Genomic DNA, 17592 nt, shown 5'->3' on the forward strand with positions numbered 1-17592 from the left:
GATATTACACAATGCGTTTGCAACAGGAGAGGTGTAGATGTAGTGTTAGTTAAAATTATGATTTAAAATATGACGACATACATTTATTTAAAAAAAAAAAAAAATATATATATATATATATATATATATATATAAAGGGGGGTAAAAAAAATGTAAATTTGATTGGGCTCCGCTCAATGGTCACTGATGGTGGAGTTGAGGACAGCTGGCTTGCTGTTGGTGCTAGCGGCCTTGGAAAAGTCTCTCTGTGAAAGGAGACAAACAAAAGGTCAGGTCACTGAGCGAAGCAGCCACCAGATCAACCTGGAACTAGTTGCAAGTATGCAGGTCATGTCTCTAATGCAGGGGTTGTTAATATGTCCGTACAGCTACGGTCAGTCAGGGGTCAGCAATATGTCCCACCGTACATAGACAAATTAGTCTGTGGCAAAAACTTGGTCTTGCCCGTGGCTTTTCTGTTTTACACACCATTTATGTTCTTATTTTGATCATAATGGCCAATTACTGAATGTCCAAGTCCAGGTTTTCTTCAGAATATGTAGGAAACTTACGACTTAAGGAGATTTACAATGACATTATTAGGAGTCGAACTGGTACTAGTGGTTCTCACTTCTCAAATATTTGCAAAGACCTTACTCTTTATGTGACCACCACGCTCTGACTGTAGGTGCGCTACCAGTTCAAAACATAACGGTAGTGAGTCGCACACACCAAGACATTTTTCATTTTTGAACAGGGACAAAAATGAAATAAATGTTTTGAACTAAAGTCTTGGTGTGTGCGACTCAGTTATTTTAATATATTTGCAAAGACCCCCATAACTCAGAGGGGTTACTTGGTTCCATTTGTACACCCTCAGTTACAAACCTGTTACAGTCATTCAGGGCTGTCTTTAAGCGTTTCTGGTAATGCTCATTTTTTGAGTGGTGCAACCACTCCAAGGAACAGCAATGGCTGTGTTCACCTATGTATTGGTTCACCTATGTAAGTATGTGTTCATGAGCACCAGTATGACTGACTACCAGTAGGGGCGCTGTTGTGCCAGAAACAGAGAGAGAGATAGTATTAGTGCTGCACTGTTGCCTGCTAATGAGTGAGAGAGAGAGAGGGGGGGGGGGGGGGGGGGGGGGCGAGGGAGGAGAGAGGAGAGTTGCACCACTCAGTTCACACGGGTGTGATGTTTTTGTTATGTCTGTGGCCAAAAAAAATAAAATTGACAAAAACGTCCAACACAAGCCAACATGACCCCTGCTCTAATATAAAAAGAAAGGGTGCGTGTTAGTGAGTAGTCAGTGAGAAAAGAGGAGTGGGACCAAATAGCAGCACACAGCCTGGGACTAATGACTGACTGAATAACCGACACAAAAATCTCAAGTGACTTTAAATCATGAATTATTAGCATGCAGGATTAACTGGTGTTAATGAGCATCACACAAACACACACCTTGACTGAACTGACGTTGACCAAGTCCTAAAACATAAAACCAATTTGTCATTATGCTTATATTTATAGCAACAAAAACACATTAAAAACCCACTAAAACCCGAGTGTGGCTGCATAGGACTTAAAAGCTGTATTATGTAACATTTCTTTTCGTAAATATATATATATATATATATTTTTTTTTTAATACAATATAATAACTTATACGATTGGGGTGGTTGCATTTGGTCTCCCTGCTCTTATGTATTGACATTATTATTATTATGATGATTATGTGTCTAATTTGAACACCTTACACAATCCAGTTTCTGGTTTGACACGAATTTAGTATGAAGTCATATATGATGGGTGCTTTAGTGCTTATAGATATAAATGTCCTTTTTGACTGTTTGTTCAGCCTCCTCTACTACTTGACACGAATTTAGACCTGAAGGTCAAAATACATTTGAGCAATTTCAGCTCAGTGGTATTGTGCAGGAGACAGGTTCAAATCCGGCATGGAACAAGACATTTTCTTTTACATAGTGCAGCTTTTTTAAAGATCAGTAAATTGGGAGAAAGAAATAGAAAGACAAAGTTTAATTAAATTACCAAAAACTCGGAATATGTGCTGGCAACAGACGTTACGCTGAAGTTACACTGAGGCCCAGCAGGGGTCATCAACGCACCGCTTATAGGAGATCCTCGATTCTCCTTGTTACTTCCATGGAGCAGGCCCTGGTGTGGAGGTTTAGCCCGGCCAGGGGTCCGAACCGAGGGGATCTGGATGGTGCACATCAGTAGAGAGGCAGGGAAGGTTACAAATGTTAGCAGTATGACCTGCTTCAAGTTGTCTTTTCTATTAGAAAAGGGCCCCGATAGATGAATCCAGTTTATTCAAATAAGCATTTAATATCTTCGTTTTCAAGGGGGTCCTCGTTCAAAGTTGTTGTACAACCGATCAATCAACTTGAACAAAGTCACTTACCCATATGCACTTCTTCTTCTTCTTAAGTCCACATTCAGTAGCCTTGTGGAACCAACTGTTCCCGAGCATGATTGAGGCTCATAGGAAATCAGGACAGGAGCCTACCTCCCGTTTCTGTGTGTACTACAAGTACACCCATGGACATTTGGGATGGACGCCTTTGGTATGCGTTTTATTTGTAATAATCTTTTCTAAAGTCCACATTTATCCCAAAACATTCAACAGATCAGTAGACGTGTACACGCATTGGACTACAGAGGGGATTATGAAGAAGACCAACCTTATTGGCAGAGGGAGGCGAACGGCACACTGCAATCCCAAAGCCTGAGCGCACGGTGCTGTTAGAGGCAACACTAGCGGTGCTGGACGTAGCGTTAAACTGTTAAAAGATTTTGATGATAGAGGGAGGAGGGTTGGGTTAGTAATTGCAATGTGGGGCATAACATTACAGCCAAAATTAAAGTCTCAAATTAATCCAGGTAGGCATACATTAAGAAGAAGAAAAGGGCACAGAGGCTAGGATGGATTCTGGCCATTTCTACAAAGCCATCAGTTAAATACGTGAAAGTTTCCTCACCCTCCGTGATTTGTTGGGAGTGCAGCTGTTGAGCAGTCTCCTCTTGGTGGGTGTAGGCTTCATGGTACCATACAGCATCTCCACCTCTATCTGCTTATTTTTCTTCAGTTGCTATTAGAATTCAAAAGAGATACGGTTACATTTATCAACATTAATACAAGAATCATAAAAGAGTCATTTATTCAACATTAATATAGGATACAGTAACCTGGAACGCATCTGTGTCACCGTAGCTTTTAACCACTTTAACCATTATTTTATACCGGTACTTTAGCCGTTAAATTTTCAGATCTACAAGCTCATAGCGCGGCACTCTGCCGTATTTGAAAAATCGTGATATGTGCAGATCTTTGAATGCATATTCTGGTGACGGCGACAAACATTTTGAATTAATATTGTTGCTTCTGGGTGGGTGGGGTGGTCCCTGGGACAAAATATTCAGATGGGGTCGGCGGCCAATTACACATAATTCTGTATTTAGAAAACATTTGTGACCAGATTTGACTGAGGGAGTGCCATCGTGCAGCCTCCAGCTTTTCACCTGAGGAGAAAAACTGAAATGATGTATTTTTTATCCAAAATGAGTTAATAGCACAGGCAGATTCTTCACATACTAGAGCATGTCTCAAATAAATGTTAAGAGCTGAAATTGACATGTAAATATGAAATAAATGCTTAAACATGTAGCTAGGTGTAATGTTAGAGACCACAGAAGTGAACCTTTCAAGCCCGTTTTCTCAACTCGCTGTTTTCTGTAAGACATTACTCTATAAGCCATATCTCCAAAACTGGTGGGTCAAACTGAACAACCAATATTTCAATTTGAAGCTACGATTCCCTGCTTTCAAATTTAAAAAAATCCAATGGCAGTCCCTCAGACAAATCAGGTCACATTTGTAGAATATGGTCTCTCAGGTCTCAGTGGGTTAATCAAGAAGCACACATCTTCCTCACCCGTTCCAGCTTCTCGTTCTCCTTCTCCATGCGGTGGAGCTCCCACTGCTCTGCTACGTACTGGAGAAACATCTGGCCGTTCACCAGGAACTTACGACCCTGCGCGCTCTCCCAGGTGTCGATCTGCGCTTTAAGGTTTTTCTCCAGCTGAAAGAAAATGGGAGAAATACAAAGACATACAGTCGTGTCAGTGTGTATTGTCAGGTATCCCATTTTTGTGTGTGAATACCGCATTTTTAGATGGCAGAGAAGATGAAATTCATTGAGACATGCCAAACATGTTATTTGAACTCGGGTCCTGAGAAGAAAAGTTGGAAGTTCGTGAGGGCGCATCTGTGTCGCCTTAGCTTTTAACCACTTTAACAATTATTTTAAAATGTAGCTGTTGGAAAAAAAGCAGATCTATACTCTGTGCCGCTCTATGAGCTTGTAGATCTGCTATCTTTCAAAGGCTAAAAAAAAAAAAGAAAAAAAAGTACTTGCTACATTTACAAAAATCGTGATAATGTTATACAATGTATATTTTTTCACAGCGAATGCTTTTAACTCAAATATTTGCTCCTGGAACAACATGTGTCCGCGACCAAATACAGATAATTCTGTGGGTCCTTGACTTGAAAAGGTTTGAGCACAGCAGCACCACTGATACGTTTTTCAGAAAACTGTCATGATTTAGAAGACATTAGAACCTGGTCTCCGGTCTTAATGGGTTAACATTTTGAGAAGATGTGATGCCAGTCAAGATGAAAAATGCCCTTTTATCTCTTTTAAGCTCAAATCATATTGTCAATATCAAGTCATATTGTGCACCTATTTCAACAATAGATTGTGTAATTCGTTGTGACAAGCACACTTAACATTTCAATGTAATGTCTGTGTGGTGTGATATCTCACCTTGGGCAGGCTTTTATGCAACTCAGTCCTCTGTTTCTCCTCCTTGAGCAGGTTCCCTCCTCTGTTGTTGAACCTCGCTGGATCCGTGGCTTTTTTCTGAAAGGGACAAACACGAGTATGTTTCTCTAGTCTAGTTATATCATTCTTGATATAGACTTCTTTCAGTGTCAAAGTTTGGAAGCACTCGTTATCAGTAAAAGCAACATCCTGCTGCCTCCTGCATTATGTGCAAATTCAAAACAGGTGGCACGCAGGGCCGTGAGTGATATTCAACGAGCACTTCCAAACTCCAATGCAAAAAAAAAAAAAAAAATCTTGACGGGAAGTAGCCCATAACATGTGTAGGTGTATTTATATGAAACAAATACTTTGCTGAAAGATGATAATTCAAGCTTTTCGTACAGCTGTAATGTTGGAGAGTTCGACGTTGTTTAATACAATCAAGTAAGACCTGTGTGTTTGGATGTATAGGCTGTCAATGGGACATTTCACCTAGTTACCACCTTGCTGGCAAGATGGCAGTGGTGTGCATAAGGTCAGTAAAAGTCCTGCCTGTGCCTGCCTTCCATCGCTTGGTCTGACAGCCCCCGTGTTTATATCATGTTGCAACTTTGGACGGAGACCATCCTGCAGTTTATCACTTCCTCAGGCACGTAGGATGGGCCTGTGGGCCAATTACAATCTCGAGTGGGATTTGAAAACAAGGCAGGTCGCATGCACAGGGGTGAGGGGCTGCCAATGTATCTTTTTCTTTTGTTCGCCCAGTCTTTCAGAAGCTATAGATTGGGCTCAACTGACCGAGCCTGTGCCTGAGTGCCCCAATGGATATAGTGTATACCCCCTCCCATCCACAACTATTAAGACAGTAGACTACACACCTCTAGCTCCAGGAAGAGTCTCCAGTTGTCCTGCCACTGGTGAACGCCTTCAAAGAGGTCTTTGTGCTCTTCATAATGCTGCTTGAGACGCTGGATCTCCACGTCATGCATTCCCAGAAGCTCCTCCGTGAATTCCTCTGAAAGGAAATGACACAGAGCTTGAGTACCACCTCGTGTGGTTCCTACACATTTGGAATGTCTAAATTCCATACATTTTCCAGACTCTAATTTCAGGCGTGTCAAGAGATAAGAAGGGGACGGTTCAGTGTCACCAAGACTAGGCCAGGGGGGCAGCATCTCCCCCTGGCCGCCAGGCGGTGCTCTCCTCCAGGCAGGGGCCCCTGGTCCCCGACTGGTCGGTGATTCCAGCTCGTGCTGTCGCCTTAGGTGCCTGGGGTGTCTGTATACTCCCAGGGTGGCCAATAATGACTGGTGCAATAATGTACTGGCTGCCCTGGGAGTACGAACACCCCAGGTTATGGCAACAGCACAAGCTGGAATCACTGACCAGGCAGGGCCAGGGACCAAAGTTCCCTGTGCAGTAATAGTAATAGTCTGGAAACAACAGAAACATTTTACCTTTACCTTTTTACATTTACCTTTTCCATAATTAACCCATTTAGACCAGTTTTCTGAAAATCCTATGTTTCTACTGTATGTCAGAGGTGCTCAACCTTTCCATGTCAAGGACCCTCAGAATTATATGTAATTGGCTGCCGACCCACATCTGAAAATATGTTGTTCCAGGGACCCTCCAGAAACAAAGATTTGAGTTAAAAACGTTCGCTCTGAAAGAATATATATTTAGAGATTTGCCCCACATTTCACGATTTTCCAAAAATAGCAGACCTACAAGCTCGTAGCGCGGCACTCAAGCTTGTAGATCTGCTATTTTTCAATAGCTAAAGTATAACATAATGCTTTAGACCCCAACAATGGGTAAAGTTTCCATACTAATTCATCATTAACAAGACAGGACCACACCGACTCACCGCTGAAATACGGCACGAAGGCCTGCCTCTGTTCCGTGCTGAGGAAGCACTTCTCCCAAAGCACGGCGATCTCGGAGCGGATGGCGTCAATAACGTTGCGTATGTTCAGCAGCTTGAGTTCCTCCAGTCGCTCGGCCTCAGCTTGTAACTGACGAGAGAAAAAACAAACGGGCTATGAGCAGAAGACGCGGTCTGGCTGAATGGACAGGGTGCATGTGTTTGGTCCGACACCCAACCCAAAACCCAGCCCTAACCCCAACCTCAAAGGGAAGCCAGTTAGGGTTAACTTTAACGAGCCACGCATGTCGGGATCCAAGAGTTTTAACCCAGCCACGGGTTAGTTGAAACCAGTGTTGTTTTTGGCAGCCCATTTCTATTTTAGTTTTAGTCATAGTCTCTTGAATAGTTTACCAGTTTGTCACATTTTAGTCACCTGGAATGTTTTAGTGTTAGTCGACTAAATCGACAGGTGATTTAGTCGACTAAAATGTCTTTTGGCAGGCCTTGATGCCGTCGTAATGACTGATTTTACACTTGCTGAAAATAGCAGATCTACAAGTTCACAACGCGTCGCAGCATGCAACCAATTGTAAAATGACTTATACTGGATCTCTTGTCCACTAGTCCCTTCCTAACATTTTAGTCTAGTTTTTATTTGTTGCGACGGTGTTGTCAGTAGTCAGTCTAACCAATGTATGCACCCCGGATGGACATTAGTGATCTCAAAGGGGAACTTTTGTTTAGACATCATAAATCAAATGTGTACACAAGGATTAAAGCAAAATCTAAAAACTAACCTGAGATTTATGAAACATGTCGCGCTCTCGCTCTCCCGTCCGTTTCCTAAACAGTTCCACTTCAACTCTAACTCACCGCTTCCAGGTTCTTCCTCCTGGACGTGACCATATGCTCCGAGAAGGCCTGCCTCTCTTCCTGGGGAACCTGCAGTCGGTCCCACAGCCTCTGGATCCTCTCTCTGTGGGACTCGCACAGAGCCTCGTTCTCTGCCTTACGTCCCTCTAGCTGAAGAATTGGCATATGAGGAAACACCAGCATCAGTTAGTATACTATTAGCATGAGAAAACACCAGCTTCAAAGACTTGGTTATAGACAACCTTGCGTCACCAGGTTTTCCACCTCGGAGGAAAGCCTGGTCTGTGTTCCAAAATCGCCGTGTGAACCGGTCCGGAGCGGATGGTAATTTACGTCATGTTGTAGTCATCAGGCAGGAATAAGAAAGCACCCATTCATAGTACGGATTCCGTCTTGTGGTTTCCTGCCAGATGACTACAAATCTTGGACTACAACATGACGAAAATTACCATCCGCTCCCGACCGGACCATAAACCCGAAATGGAATTCTGCCCAGGCTAGTTATAGAATAGATTCCTGCTCAAATATGAATCTCGAATTTCCTTCACAAGAATTTAGATCACGATTCTTATTTTTCCGTGAAAATATTTATTGTCGTTAAGTTTGTAGTTGCTGAACATTACTACTTTCAAAATGTGTCACCTGGAAGTGCTCGACTCTTTTAAAGTCTCTCATTTTAGTTACTCTCACAAGAGTAACTAAAATGAATTGGACACAGCCAACTAGTGCTGCACCATTCTTGCTCAAACGTAGAAATGAGAGATAGCACAGGCGTCTGAATCTATAGAACGAGACCTTTTTTCGATTCATTGTGCAGCACTACACTACACTAATGCATCAGAAATATTCCATCCTACAACACAAGGTCCATCATTAAGGGACATTGGTAAATGGTGCATTTATACAGCACCTTTATACAAGGCGCTTTACAGAGATTGTGCATTACATTCACCCATCGATGCCGGAGGAAACCATGCAAGGCACCAACCTGCACATCGGGAGCAATTTGGAGTTCAGAATCTTGCTCAAGGACACTTCGACACCAACTCTGTGGGAGCCCACAGGGTTCGAACTGGGAACCTTGTGGTTGCCATCCGGTCACTCTACCCCTGTGCCACTGGTGGTGGTGACACCATTGTTCTGTGTCATGTGCTTGCAAAGAAAATCAAAGAATATCACACCTGACAGATCAGCAGTTGGAGTGATCTTATGTTCTCTCGGGACAGGCAGATGGCCTCCTCATCCTCTCCCACAACGTCCTTCTCAAAGGTGGTCTCTGGTGAATGGTCCAAGTCTCCCATCAGCAGGATGACTTGTTTCCTGAGGTCCACAAACTCCTCGTGCCTTCGCTCCTGATCAAACAAAAAGCATGCTGTTGAAATCAAAGACGCCCAACAACATCTGAATATGGAGGGGAAAAGGAAAATGCTTCTTTTTAACTTAATCTTTGTTATCAGTATTTACAGATCCACCCCAAGTGTGGACATTAAATATAATCAGAAAAGTGAAAATTATATATTCTAGATTCAGCGTGCATAAAGTGAAATATTTCAAGCCTTTTAAGCCTCGACTACGGCATGGAGCTCATGAAAATCAAACATTGCCATGCCCTTGATACAAGACGATTTTAAGAAGGCCCAAAAGTGACCCAGGGGGGGGATGAACGAGTGACGTCAGCCTACTCTAATATGTGAACTACAGACATTTATAGTAGTAGGATAAATGCACACCTCCTTCCAGCCAATCAGAAACAGGCATTCAATCCACTGTAAACAATTATCACGACAAATTATCATGTACAACAACAATGTAAAGCTCAATTTATAGCATCATCACATAGGGCTGGGCAATATGCCAAAATGTTGAGAAGTTCTCCCGCTGTTAAAACGGCCTGTTATTGACTCGAGTAGCAGGAAGGTATCAGTTTAAAAAAATATATATATATATATTGTGCATCCCTGCTCTGTACCGTTTACATTTCTGCCTAATACAGTATTCAATGCCACTTTGCCGACAAAAATAAATAAACGCTCACCTTCTCTGCCGTCTGGCTGTCGATGTGACGGCGGAAGGCCTGGAGCTGCTCCAGCGAGGGGACCGAGGCCTCGTCGATGGAGTAGGAATCGGAGCACAGGATGTCACACAGCTCGTGGTCCTCCTCTAGCAGAGCCTGCAGCTGCTGCACCCTCTGGCTCCTCTCCTTCACCAGCACCTCCACCCTGGTGCGGAGGTCCTTCTCCTGCTGGAGGATGGTCATCCCGCCCTGGCTCTGACGGGACGGAAAACATTATTATTATAACCCATTTAGACGATTCTACAAAATGTCTTCCAAATCCTGAGTTTGTCAGTTGTTCTCAAACATTTTCATGTCAAGGACCCCCAGAAATATATGTACCGTACTTGGCCGCCGACCCCCATCTGAAAATATGTTGTTCCAGGGACACCACTAGCCCTCCAAGCAGAACCCAATGGTACTGAAGTTTCTGACTTTTTGACGACACAGACCATTGGGTCCTGTTCCAGCAGTACCATGCCACCTGGTACGCAGACATACATAAAACATAAACAACGTGTTTATGGCCTGTCTGCGCTCTTTGACGACATTTTTTCGTGTGAGGGTTTCTGAATATGTGAAGTATAAGTACCCATACATGCCGCTGCGAATATCTCCTGTGGCGCGGAAGCCGTTAAGTATTTTTTTGAGTGGTGCAACCACTCCTACATCCAGCTTGCAATGTCCGTGTACCTGTGTAACCATGAGCATGAGTGGTGTGCGCATGTGTGAAATTGGAACGAGAGAAGTATGTGACATGGCTGCCACCTGCTGGACGCAAACGATACAGAGAAGAAAAATTGGAACGATACAGAGAAGAAATTGGAACGATACAGAGAAGAAATTGGAACGATACAGAGAACCAATAGACGGGAGTTGCACCACTCGGTTCACACTGGTGTGATTTTAATCTTTGTTTGACCGATTTGGTCGCTTTGATTCTTCTCTTCCTTCCTTGTTTATTGACACCTCATTGTACCGCCTATCTGGCTAGCTAGTGGCGCTATAGCTATGACAGAGCAGATCAGAGGCAGGGACGTAGCCGGCACAAGCCAACCGCACACCGGGAAGCGGTACAATAAACGGTAAACAAACAAGAAGAAATAAAGCGACCAAATCGGTCAAACAAAGATTAAAAATACTTAACGGCTTCCGCGCCACAGGATATATTCGCAGCGGAATGTATAGGTACTTAAAGTTCACGAATTCAGAATAACTCAAAGAAAAAAAGGCCGTCAAACGCCTTAAAGAGAATATTTATGTCCGCGTTCCAGAATTCCCATACGAAAATATAGTTATGAGCAGGGACCCTACATAAAACTCATCAAAATTTCAGAAAAGCTTTATGGAGAGTTCCGAGAGGGGCTAGGACACCACCAGAAGCAAAGATTTTAGTTGAAAACTTTCGCTCTGAAAGTATTATTTATATATACTAGTGTAACTAGTCCTTAGCCGAATAGCCGTTGTGAGATATTTGCCCCCCCTTGTGGCCGTGAAGGGTACTGTGCCCGGGTGCGTGTGTAATTGACTAATATATTAATTATTAATCATTAATGTGTCAATTCGAAAAAAGGGCTTCGTTACGCCCTCCATATTCATATGGTCAATGCCTGTGTGAGAAGTGGGAGTGATTGGTGCAGGCAGTAAGGAGTTACGGCACTGTTTCTGACAGACACACACACACGGACACACTCAGACATTCGGTTAATTATAGTATGATGATGATATATATATATATATATATATATATATATATATATATATATATATATACGAGCTTGTAGATCTGCCATTTTTCATATGGCTAAAGTACAACAGAATGCTTAAAACACAAAAATGTATTAAGAATGGACTGGCTGAAAGAAACCCGAGATGGAATAACGAAGCATTCTGCTGATAGAAACCAGTTGTTTCCATCAACAACAGGTCATTCTAGTCCTGTGGGAGTGCAGGCCATGCCCCCAGGGCAGAGGACATACCACAATGTCCTTCTAGACCAGTGGTTCTCAAAGTTCAAAAAAACAAAAAATACCAGTGTTGTGATCTCATGTTGTGTTTATAGCTATCTAGCTATATATCTGGTGTTGTGTTTATAGCTATCTAGCTATATATTTCGTGTTGTGTTTATAGCAAACTCCTCACTCAACAACTACTCACCGCACTTGCAGTTTGGGCAACTCCAAAGCATGTCCCAACATTTTATTTACCTGCCATAGTGTCAACCCCTTACCCCTGTGTCGGATCGGTGGTTAGACTGGCATATTCACAGATACCGATATGACAAATAAGGGGCCGATCCGATACCAATACCGTATCGGGACATCTATTGAAAATGGTATTCTCCTTTAAAAAGGTGTAATTGATGATGCTGATGGTCCCGCCCCCACCCCACCCTCAGTTTCACATCACATGTCATTAAACATTCTTAAAAAGGTCTTACTTCATTCATTGACACCTCCAGTTCGAGGCAGAGTTTTGACAAAACATGCCGGCATTTCTCAATGCTGTCAAAGAGCCTCTTTCTCAGGGACTCCTCCTCCGCGATCATGTCATTGAGTAAGTCCTGTTTGAAATAGAAATAATCAGTAGGGGAGCACCAATTTGAGTACAGACTAGCCAACTTTCTATGTCAGTGGTTCTCAAACTATTTCATGTCAAGGACCCACAGAATCTGTGTTTGGCCACCGACCCCCATCTGAAAATATGTTGTTCCAGGAACCCCTTCACTGTGAAAGTATATTAAAATATTTACAATTCTTCAAAAATAAGCTCACGCTATGAGCTTTTCATCTGCAATTTTTCAACAGCTAAAGTTATTAAAATCTATGAGGCGAAACACATGCGTCGTCAGGTCTAAATAGGCTAGCGTTTTATGAAAAAAATTACTTCAGCCTTTACATTTGGAGTCGTTTGTACAAGACGCTGCCATTTTATGACTTCACCCTTAAACAGCATAGAGCTAAAAGCCAATAAGAAGCAATGGTGGTTTCCTTCACTGTGCACATCTTTAAATAATCTACTGGTAGATCACAAAGAAAGGCCAGGTAGAGCACATGACATTGACATGCCCAAAAAACATTAAGGACTGGAACGCATCCGTGTCACCGACTCACCGTTATTTATTTTAACCATTATTTTAAACGTTAGCAGTTGAAAAATAGCAGATCTACAAGCTCATAGCACCACGAGCTTGTAGATCTGCCATTTTTGAAAAATCGTGAAAACGTGTGAAAATCTTTGAATGTATTCTTTCACAGCGAATGTTTTTAACTCATATTTGCTTTTGGGGGTCCCTGGAACAACAAACATTTTCAGATGGGGTCGCCGGCCACATATATATATAATTTTGGGGGTCCTTGACATGAAAAAGTTTGAGAACCAGATACGGAAACATATGTTTTTCAGTCCTAAAAAGCTAAAATCCCCAACATTCCATTTATACCCTCTTGAGTGTACAGAATAAATACATATTTATTCTGCCAAAGTCCTATACTTTTACATAACATAAATAAACATAAGTCAAAAGAATAGACAACGAGCCCTCCGAACACAGTCTAAGTATAAACTGTTTGCCCCCGTCAGCAACACCTGCAACCTGATTAGGGCCAGCGTTTAATACCCTCCCTGTAACCATGCCATTTCAACATAGGCCTTGATTGACAAACCCTGCAGTGACATCATCAAACAGAGACATGGCTCAAATGGCTCTTACAGGCAGCAGTCACTTTCTGAATCCGACTGTCTGGGTTTAAAATGGAGAACGCAGTCAGTGTGTCAAGCACCTCTCACAGTCTCACCTGGACATGCTTCCGGACAGTGCTGGTCCTCTCCAGCCTCTGCTCCTCTGGGATGCCAATCTCCTCCCAGATGTCCCTCAGCTTGAAGAGGGCTTGGTTCATGCAGGCCACCGACTCGGCTGCGACCACCTCACTAGAAAGGAGTCAAAGACAGACTGTGAATTCATAATAACTAGACCTGTAGTGTACGTTGTCATAGCAGCCGGTGTCCCACATGGAGATCTCAGATCTGTGTATGTGCCTGTGTTTGAAGACTACAAACTGAAAAGTGTATTTGGCAATCAATTCGGCCCACTGGCAGAGCCTGATTGGTTGAGCCTCAATAGAGGGTACTGCACGCGACATCATCGTACCTGGAAGTTTTGCAAGAACACCCACTGAAGTGGCAAAAATACTACCTTCTGGCCTTGACAGCCCATTCATCCAAACAGAAAAGTCCTGTCTGATTGCATTAAACAATGTTAAACTCATTGCAGCTGTACATTACAGCTTTACAAAAAGCTTGAATTATCCTCTATCTGCACAGTTTGTTTCATAAAAAATCCACCATAGAAACGTTATGAGCTACTTTCTGTCAAGAAATGCCCTGCATTTGATTTTTTTTTCCCCAGAGTTTGAAGTGCTCATTTCCAATAACAACATTTTGCTGCCTCCTGCATTATCATATGTGACATGAGAAACAGGTGGTACGCAGGACGGTTGAGTGATTTCCAACGAGCGCTTCCAAACTCCAACACTCCATGCTGCTCAATGTTTTGCCACTCAGTCTAGATTAAGGGGGCATGTCCTGATGGAGAAATCATGCATGTGCATATTCTATTAGCTGAGGCTGGAAATTGTACAGCTGAAAGGAGTTGGCCTCATTAGGCCCACTGGCAGAGCCTGGCCCAGGTGAAAGGAGTTGGCCTCATTACGCCCACTGGCAGAGCCTGAGCATTGCCTTTTGTGGTTGTTCTGGAGAAGCGTGGGTCCGACCGACTCGATACCGGGCACTGCACTCCCTGTGGGGGTGGAACACTGTCGAATTTGAAGTCGGTGGGTCAAACGGTTCGCGAGTTAAGTGCATTACAACCGTACACACACGTACAGTCGTACGCACGCAGAGACGTGGCGCATTTATAGTAGGATAAAACGGTATTCATATAGTAGCCCCGGTCCACCTAACTAACCTAACGCATTGGTTATTATCAGAGTGGGTTCCTTGAGGCAGTTCCAGGGTGTCCCCAGTTTAATGATAGATAGGAACCAAATGGACCCCCCTTATGGGTTTGTAACCTGGAGAGTGTACAAATGGAACCATGTTACTTCCTTAATGTTAACGAAGTCCACACCCACAACACCAGAGGGAGTGCACAAACCATGTATCGGCACAAACAAGGGACTAAATTATTTTCGCTCCTATGCCACCAAAATGTGGAACGCCCTACCAACAGTCATTAAGACATGCAAATCCCTTGACTCCTTCAAAACTGCTCTCAAAGGGCACCTACAGACGGCTGCAATTCTAAACTGGCCTCTGTACAATCTGAATCCCCCCCCCCCACCCCCTTTCCCCTCACTGTATATGTTTCTTTTCCCTTTTTGCTTCCTTTAAGATGAATTCCTGTTCTGTTCTTTAACTACATAGAAGTGTCTATTTGTACGTCTCTAAATGTTTTGATGAATTGAACATGGTGGACCCTCTTGTAAACAAGTGTAATGCTTAATTGGGTCGTCCACTCACAGCTAACAGTCTTTGTATTGAGTTTGTGCTTGAAATGTACTGTAATTCTGCTGCTAAAACTGTTATTTCAATCAATCAAAAGTGTATACTCAGTTAAATTAACATTGGGTCCCAGAGATAGAAATGCTATTAAATGGTGAAATTAAAATATTTGAGAATCACTGCGAAAGCCGTCAAAATCTTCTTATGGGGGTCCCTGCGGTATATCTTTTCAAATGTCAATCTGGGGGTCCTTGACATGAAAAAGTTCGAGAACCTGCTAACCCTGACGCGCTGGACCATGGCTACTAGTACTACTAGTTAGCTAGCTAAACAACGGTTAGCCATTTTTTCGTTTAAATTCCAAAACGCGGTTCGTTACGTTTGTGTAAAAAACACAACTGTACGGAAAACACAAATAATAATGTTCTTTAATTAATTACCTCTTCCTCGTGGTGAAGACAGTGTGGGGTGTTTAGAACGTATAACTGTACAAACTAATCTCTGAGAAACAAACAGTGCTTGTAATGTAATTCCAACAGTCTCTTTCTCTCTGTCCGTTTGGTTTTCTCCAAAGCAAAGCAGTCAATACAAACAAACATTCAAACGACAAGGTAATGTTCCATAATTACCTCTTCCTCATGATGATGAAGTACACTGAGATTAAATGTATAACCGTACAAATATCTCCGAATAACAAACACGGCTTCTAGTTTCAAATCAACTCCTCGCCCTCATCCGTCCGGACCGTTTGCTACTTTGCTTCTCCTGAAGCACTGTCTGCAAAAGCACATTCAAAATACGCACTCCCCAACGAAGCCTCGCTCTCATTGGCTGGCGCTCCACGCAGGCGCACATCTGACTCAACCAACGTGCGCACTAGGCCGTGGATTGGCAGGCGTCATGACGTCATCTCGGCCAGCCCGTTGCCGGGTCGCTTAATTTTTTTCCCTAGGATAGTTTTGGCAAGGAGCGCTCGTTTTACCACGCCGGCTACTAGTAGTCAAATATTGACGCATTCACGCATATATTTGTCTTTAACAAAAATAAATTACAAAAATATATGACTCCCCCCCCAAAAAAAAAATATTTTAGAAAATAGCAGATCTACAAGCTCACAACGCGTCGCGATGAGCTTGTAGAGATCGGCTAACCCCCCCCCCCACTGCCCCAGTCATAGAGCCCCCAGTCCAGTTTCGTTTGGGCTTACATAATACATCCTGGTTGCAGCGAAACCTGGCAACGCTGCCCGGATCGTTGACACTTCTTAATAATAAAAATAGCAGAGCTAAAAGCTCGTTACGCGCTGTGAGCTTGTAGGTCTATGTGGGTTTTTTTTTTTTTTTTTTACTTTTCTTTCACCCCAGGGAGCATACATACATACATGAAACATGATGTCATGACATGTCATGTTGGACTTCAACAGTTTCAAAAAGCAGCAGACCGGAATGGGCGTTGACCGTTGGGAGTTACAGAAACCACCCCTATGGAACCCCCCCCCCCCCCCTCTCGTTCTCTCTCTCTCAACACAAGCAAGCACAGTTCACAAACCCACTTCAGTTTCATCATTCATTCAATAAACAGCATTTATTTTGACCCAGTGATCCGGGGACCACCTGTGATCCGGGGACCACGCCACCAGTGGTTCGGGGCCGGGGACCTTGAGGGGGAATTCCAGGTGGTCCCCAGCTAAATGATGGAGAGTTGGTAACCAAATGGACCCTTATTACGTATTAGATCTTTAAATCTCGAGTACAAAATGCAGCCCAAATTGACTCTTTAGATCTCTTCAGAGTATAACATGAGTCATGAAATCAAATGGTTTCATTTTACACTCTCAAGAGTTAAATTATTGTTAAACATCTGGCATTGTTAATTTACAACGCAGCATGGAACTGGACAAAATCGTATCCAAATGATCCAACAAGAACAAAATATTCTTTAGTTTTTGGTCTGAGAGGCTAAATCTCATCAAATGGTGATCTGTGGCTCAAATGCCGAATAAATAATGGACCTTGAAATGAAAAGGGTTGAAAACCACTGCTCTGACCTTAATGGTTCTTACACTTCTACAGCTCCATCTCTTCTCAATGAATTAGTGAATATTGTGTAAAAGTTCATTTTCTCCTGTAATATAGGCCTAATTCAAAGCCCACAACAAGCCCATAACAGCCGTAAATTAATGTGTATTGTTGAGTCTCATGTCTCACACCTTCCTCTTGACAATACAACCTAGATTATCTGTGGGGTTCAGGTCAGGCCAGTTGGCTGGTCAGTTAAGAACAGTAATACCATGGTCAGTACACCAGTAGTTTTGGCTCTGTGGGCAGGTGCCAAGTGCTGCCTGAAAAGGAAGATTAGCATCAACATAAAGCTTGTCAATGTACGGAGGCACACAGTGCTGTAAAATATCATAATAGATGGTTGTGTTAAGACTCTGGACTTGACAAATCAGTGATGA

The 17592-nt window shown here is 42.9% G+C and overlaps 1 protein-coding gene across 4 annotated transcripts; it reads right to left on the reverse strand.

Annotated features, from left to right (window-relative positions):
• Positions 1-154: 154 nt before the first annotated feature.
• prc1b (protein regulator of cytokinesis 1b) lies at positions 155-15890 on the reverse strand. Of its 4 annotated transcripts, XM_083794577.1 has the most exons (15): positions 15764-15890; positions 13430-13562; positions 12073-12195; positions 9615-9848; positions 8761-8931; positions 7580-7729; positions 6707-6854; positions 5715-5851; positions 4837-4932; positions 3943-4089; positions 2989-3099; positions 2692-2790; positions 2036-2206; positions 1445-1471; positions 155-245 (listed from the first exon to the last, which is right to left on the reverse strand). In XM_083794577.1, the coding sequence occupies exons 1-15, from the start codon at positions 15772-15774 to the stop codon at positions 174-176; spliced, it is 1830 nt and encodes a 609-aa protein (XP_083650703.1). In that variant the 5' UTR covers positions 15775-15890; the 3' UTR covers positions 155-173. The 4 variants fall into 4 exon arrangements, with proteins under 4 accessions (XP_083650703.1, XP_083650705.1, XP_083650706.1 ...); XM_083794579.1 differs by lacking the exon at positions 2692-2790; XM_083794580.1 differs by lacking the exon at positions 1445-1471 and having other exon boundaries at positions 2113-2206.
• Between the last annotated feature and the right edge of the window lie 1702 nt (positions 15891-17592).

This window comes from Protomyctophum parallelum, assembly GCF_964188405.1.
Source record: "Protomyctophum parallelum genome assembly, chromosome: 2".
In the NCBI taxonomy this organism is placed as follows: domain Eukaryota; kingdom Metazoa; phylum Chordata; class Actinopteri; order Myctophiformes; family Myctophidae; genus Protomyctophum; species Protomyctophum parallelum.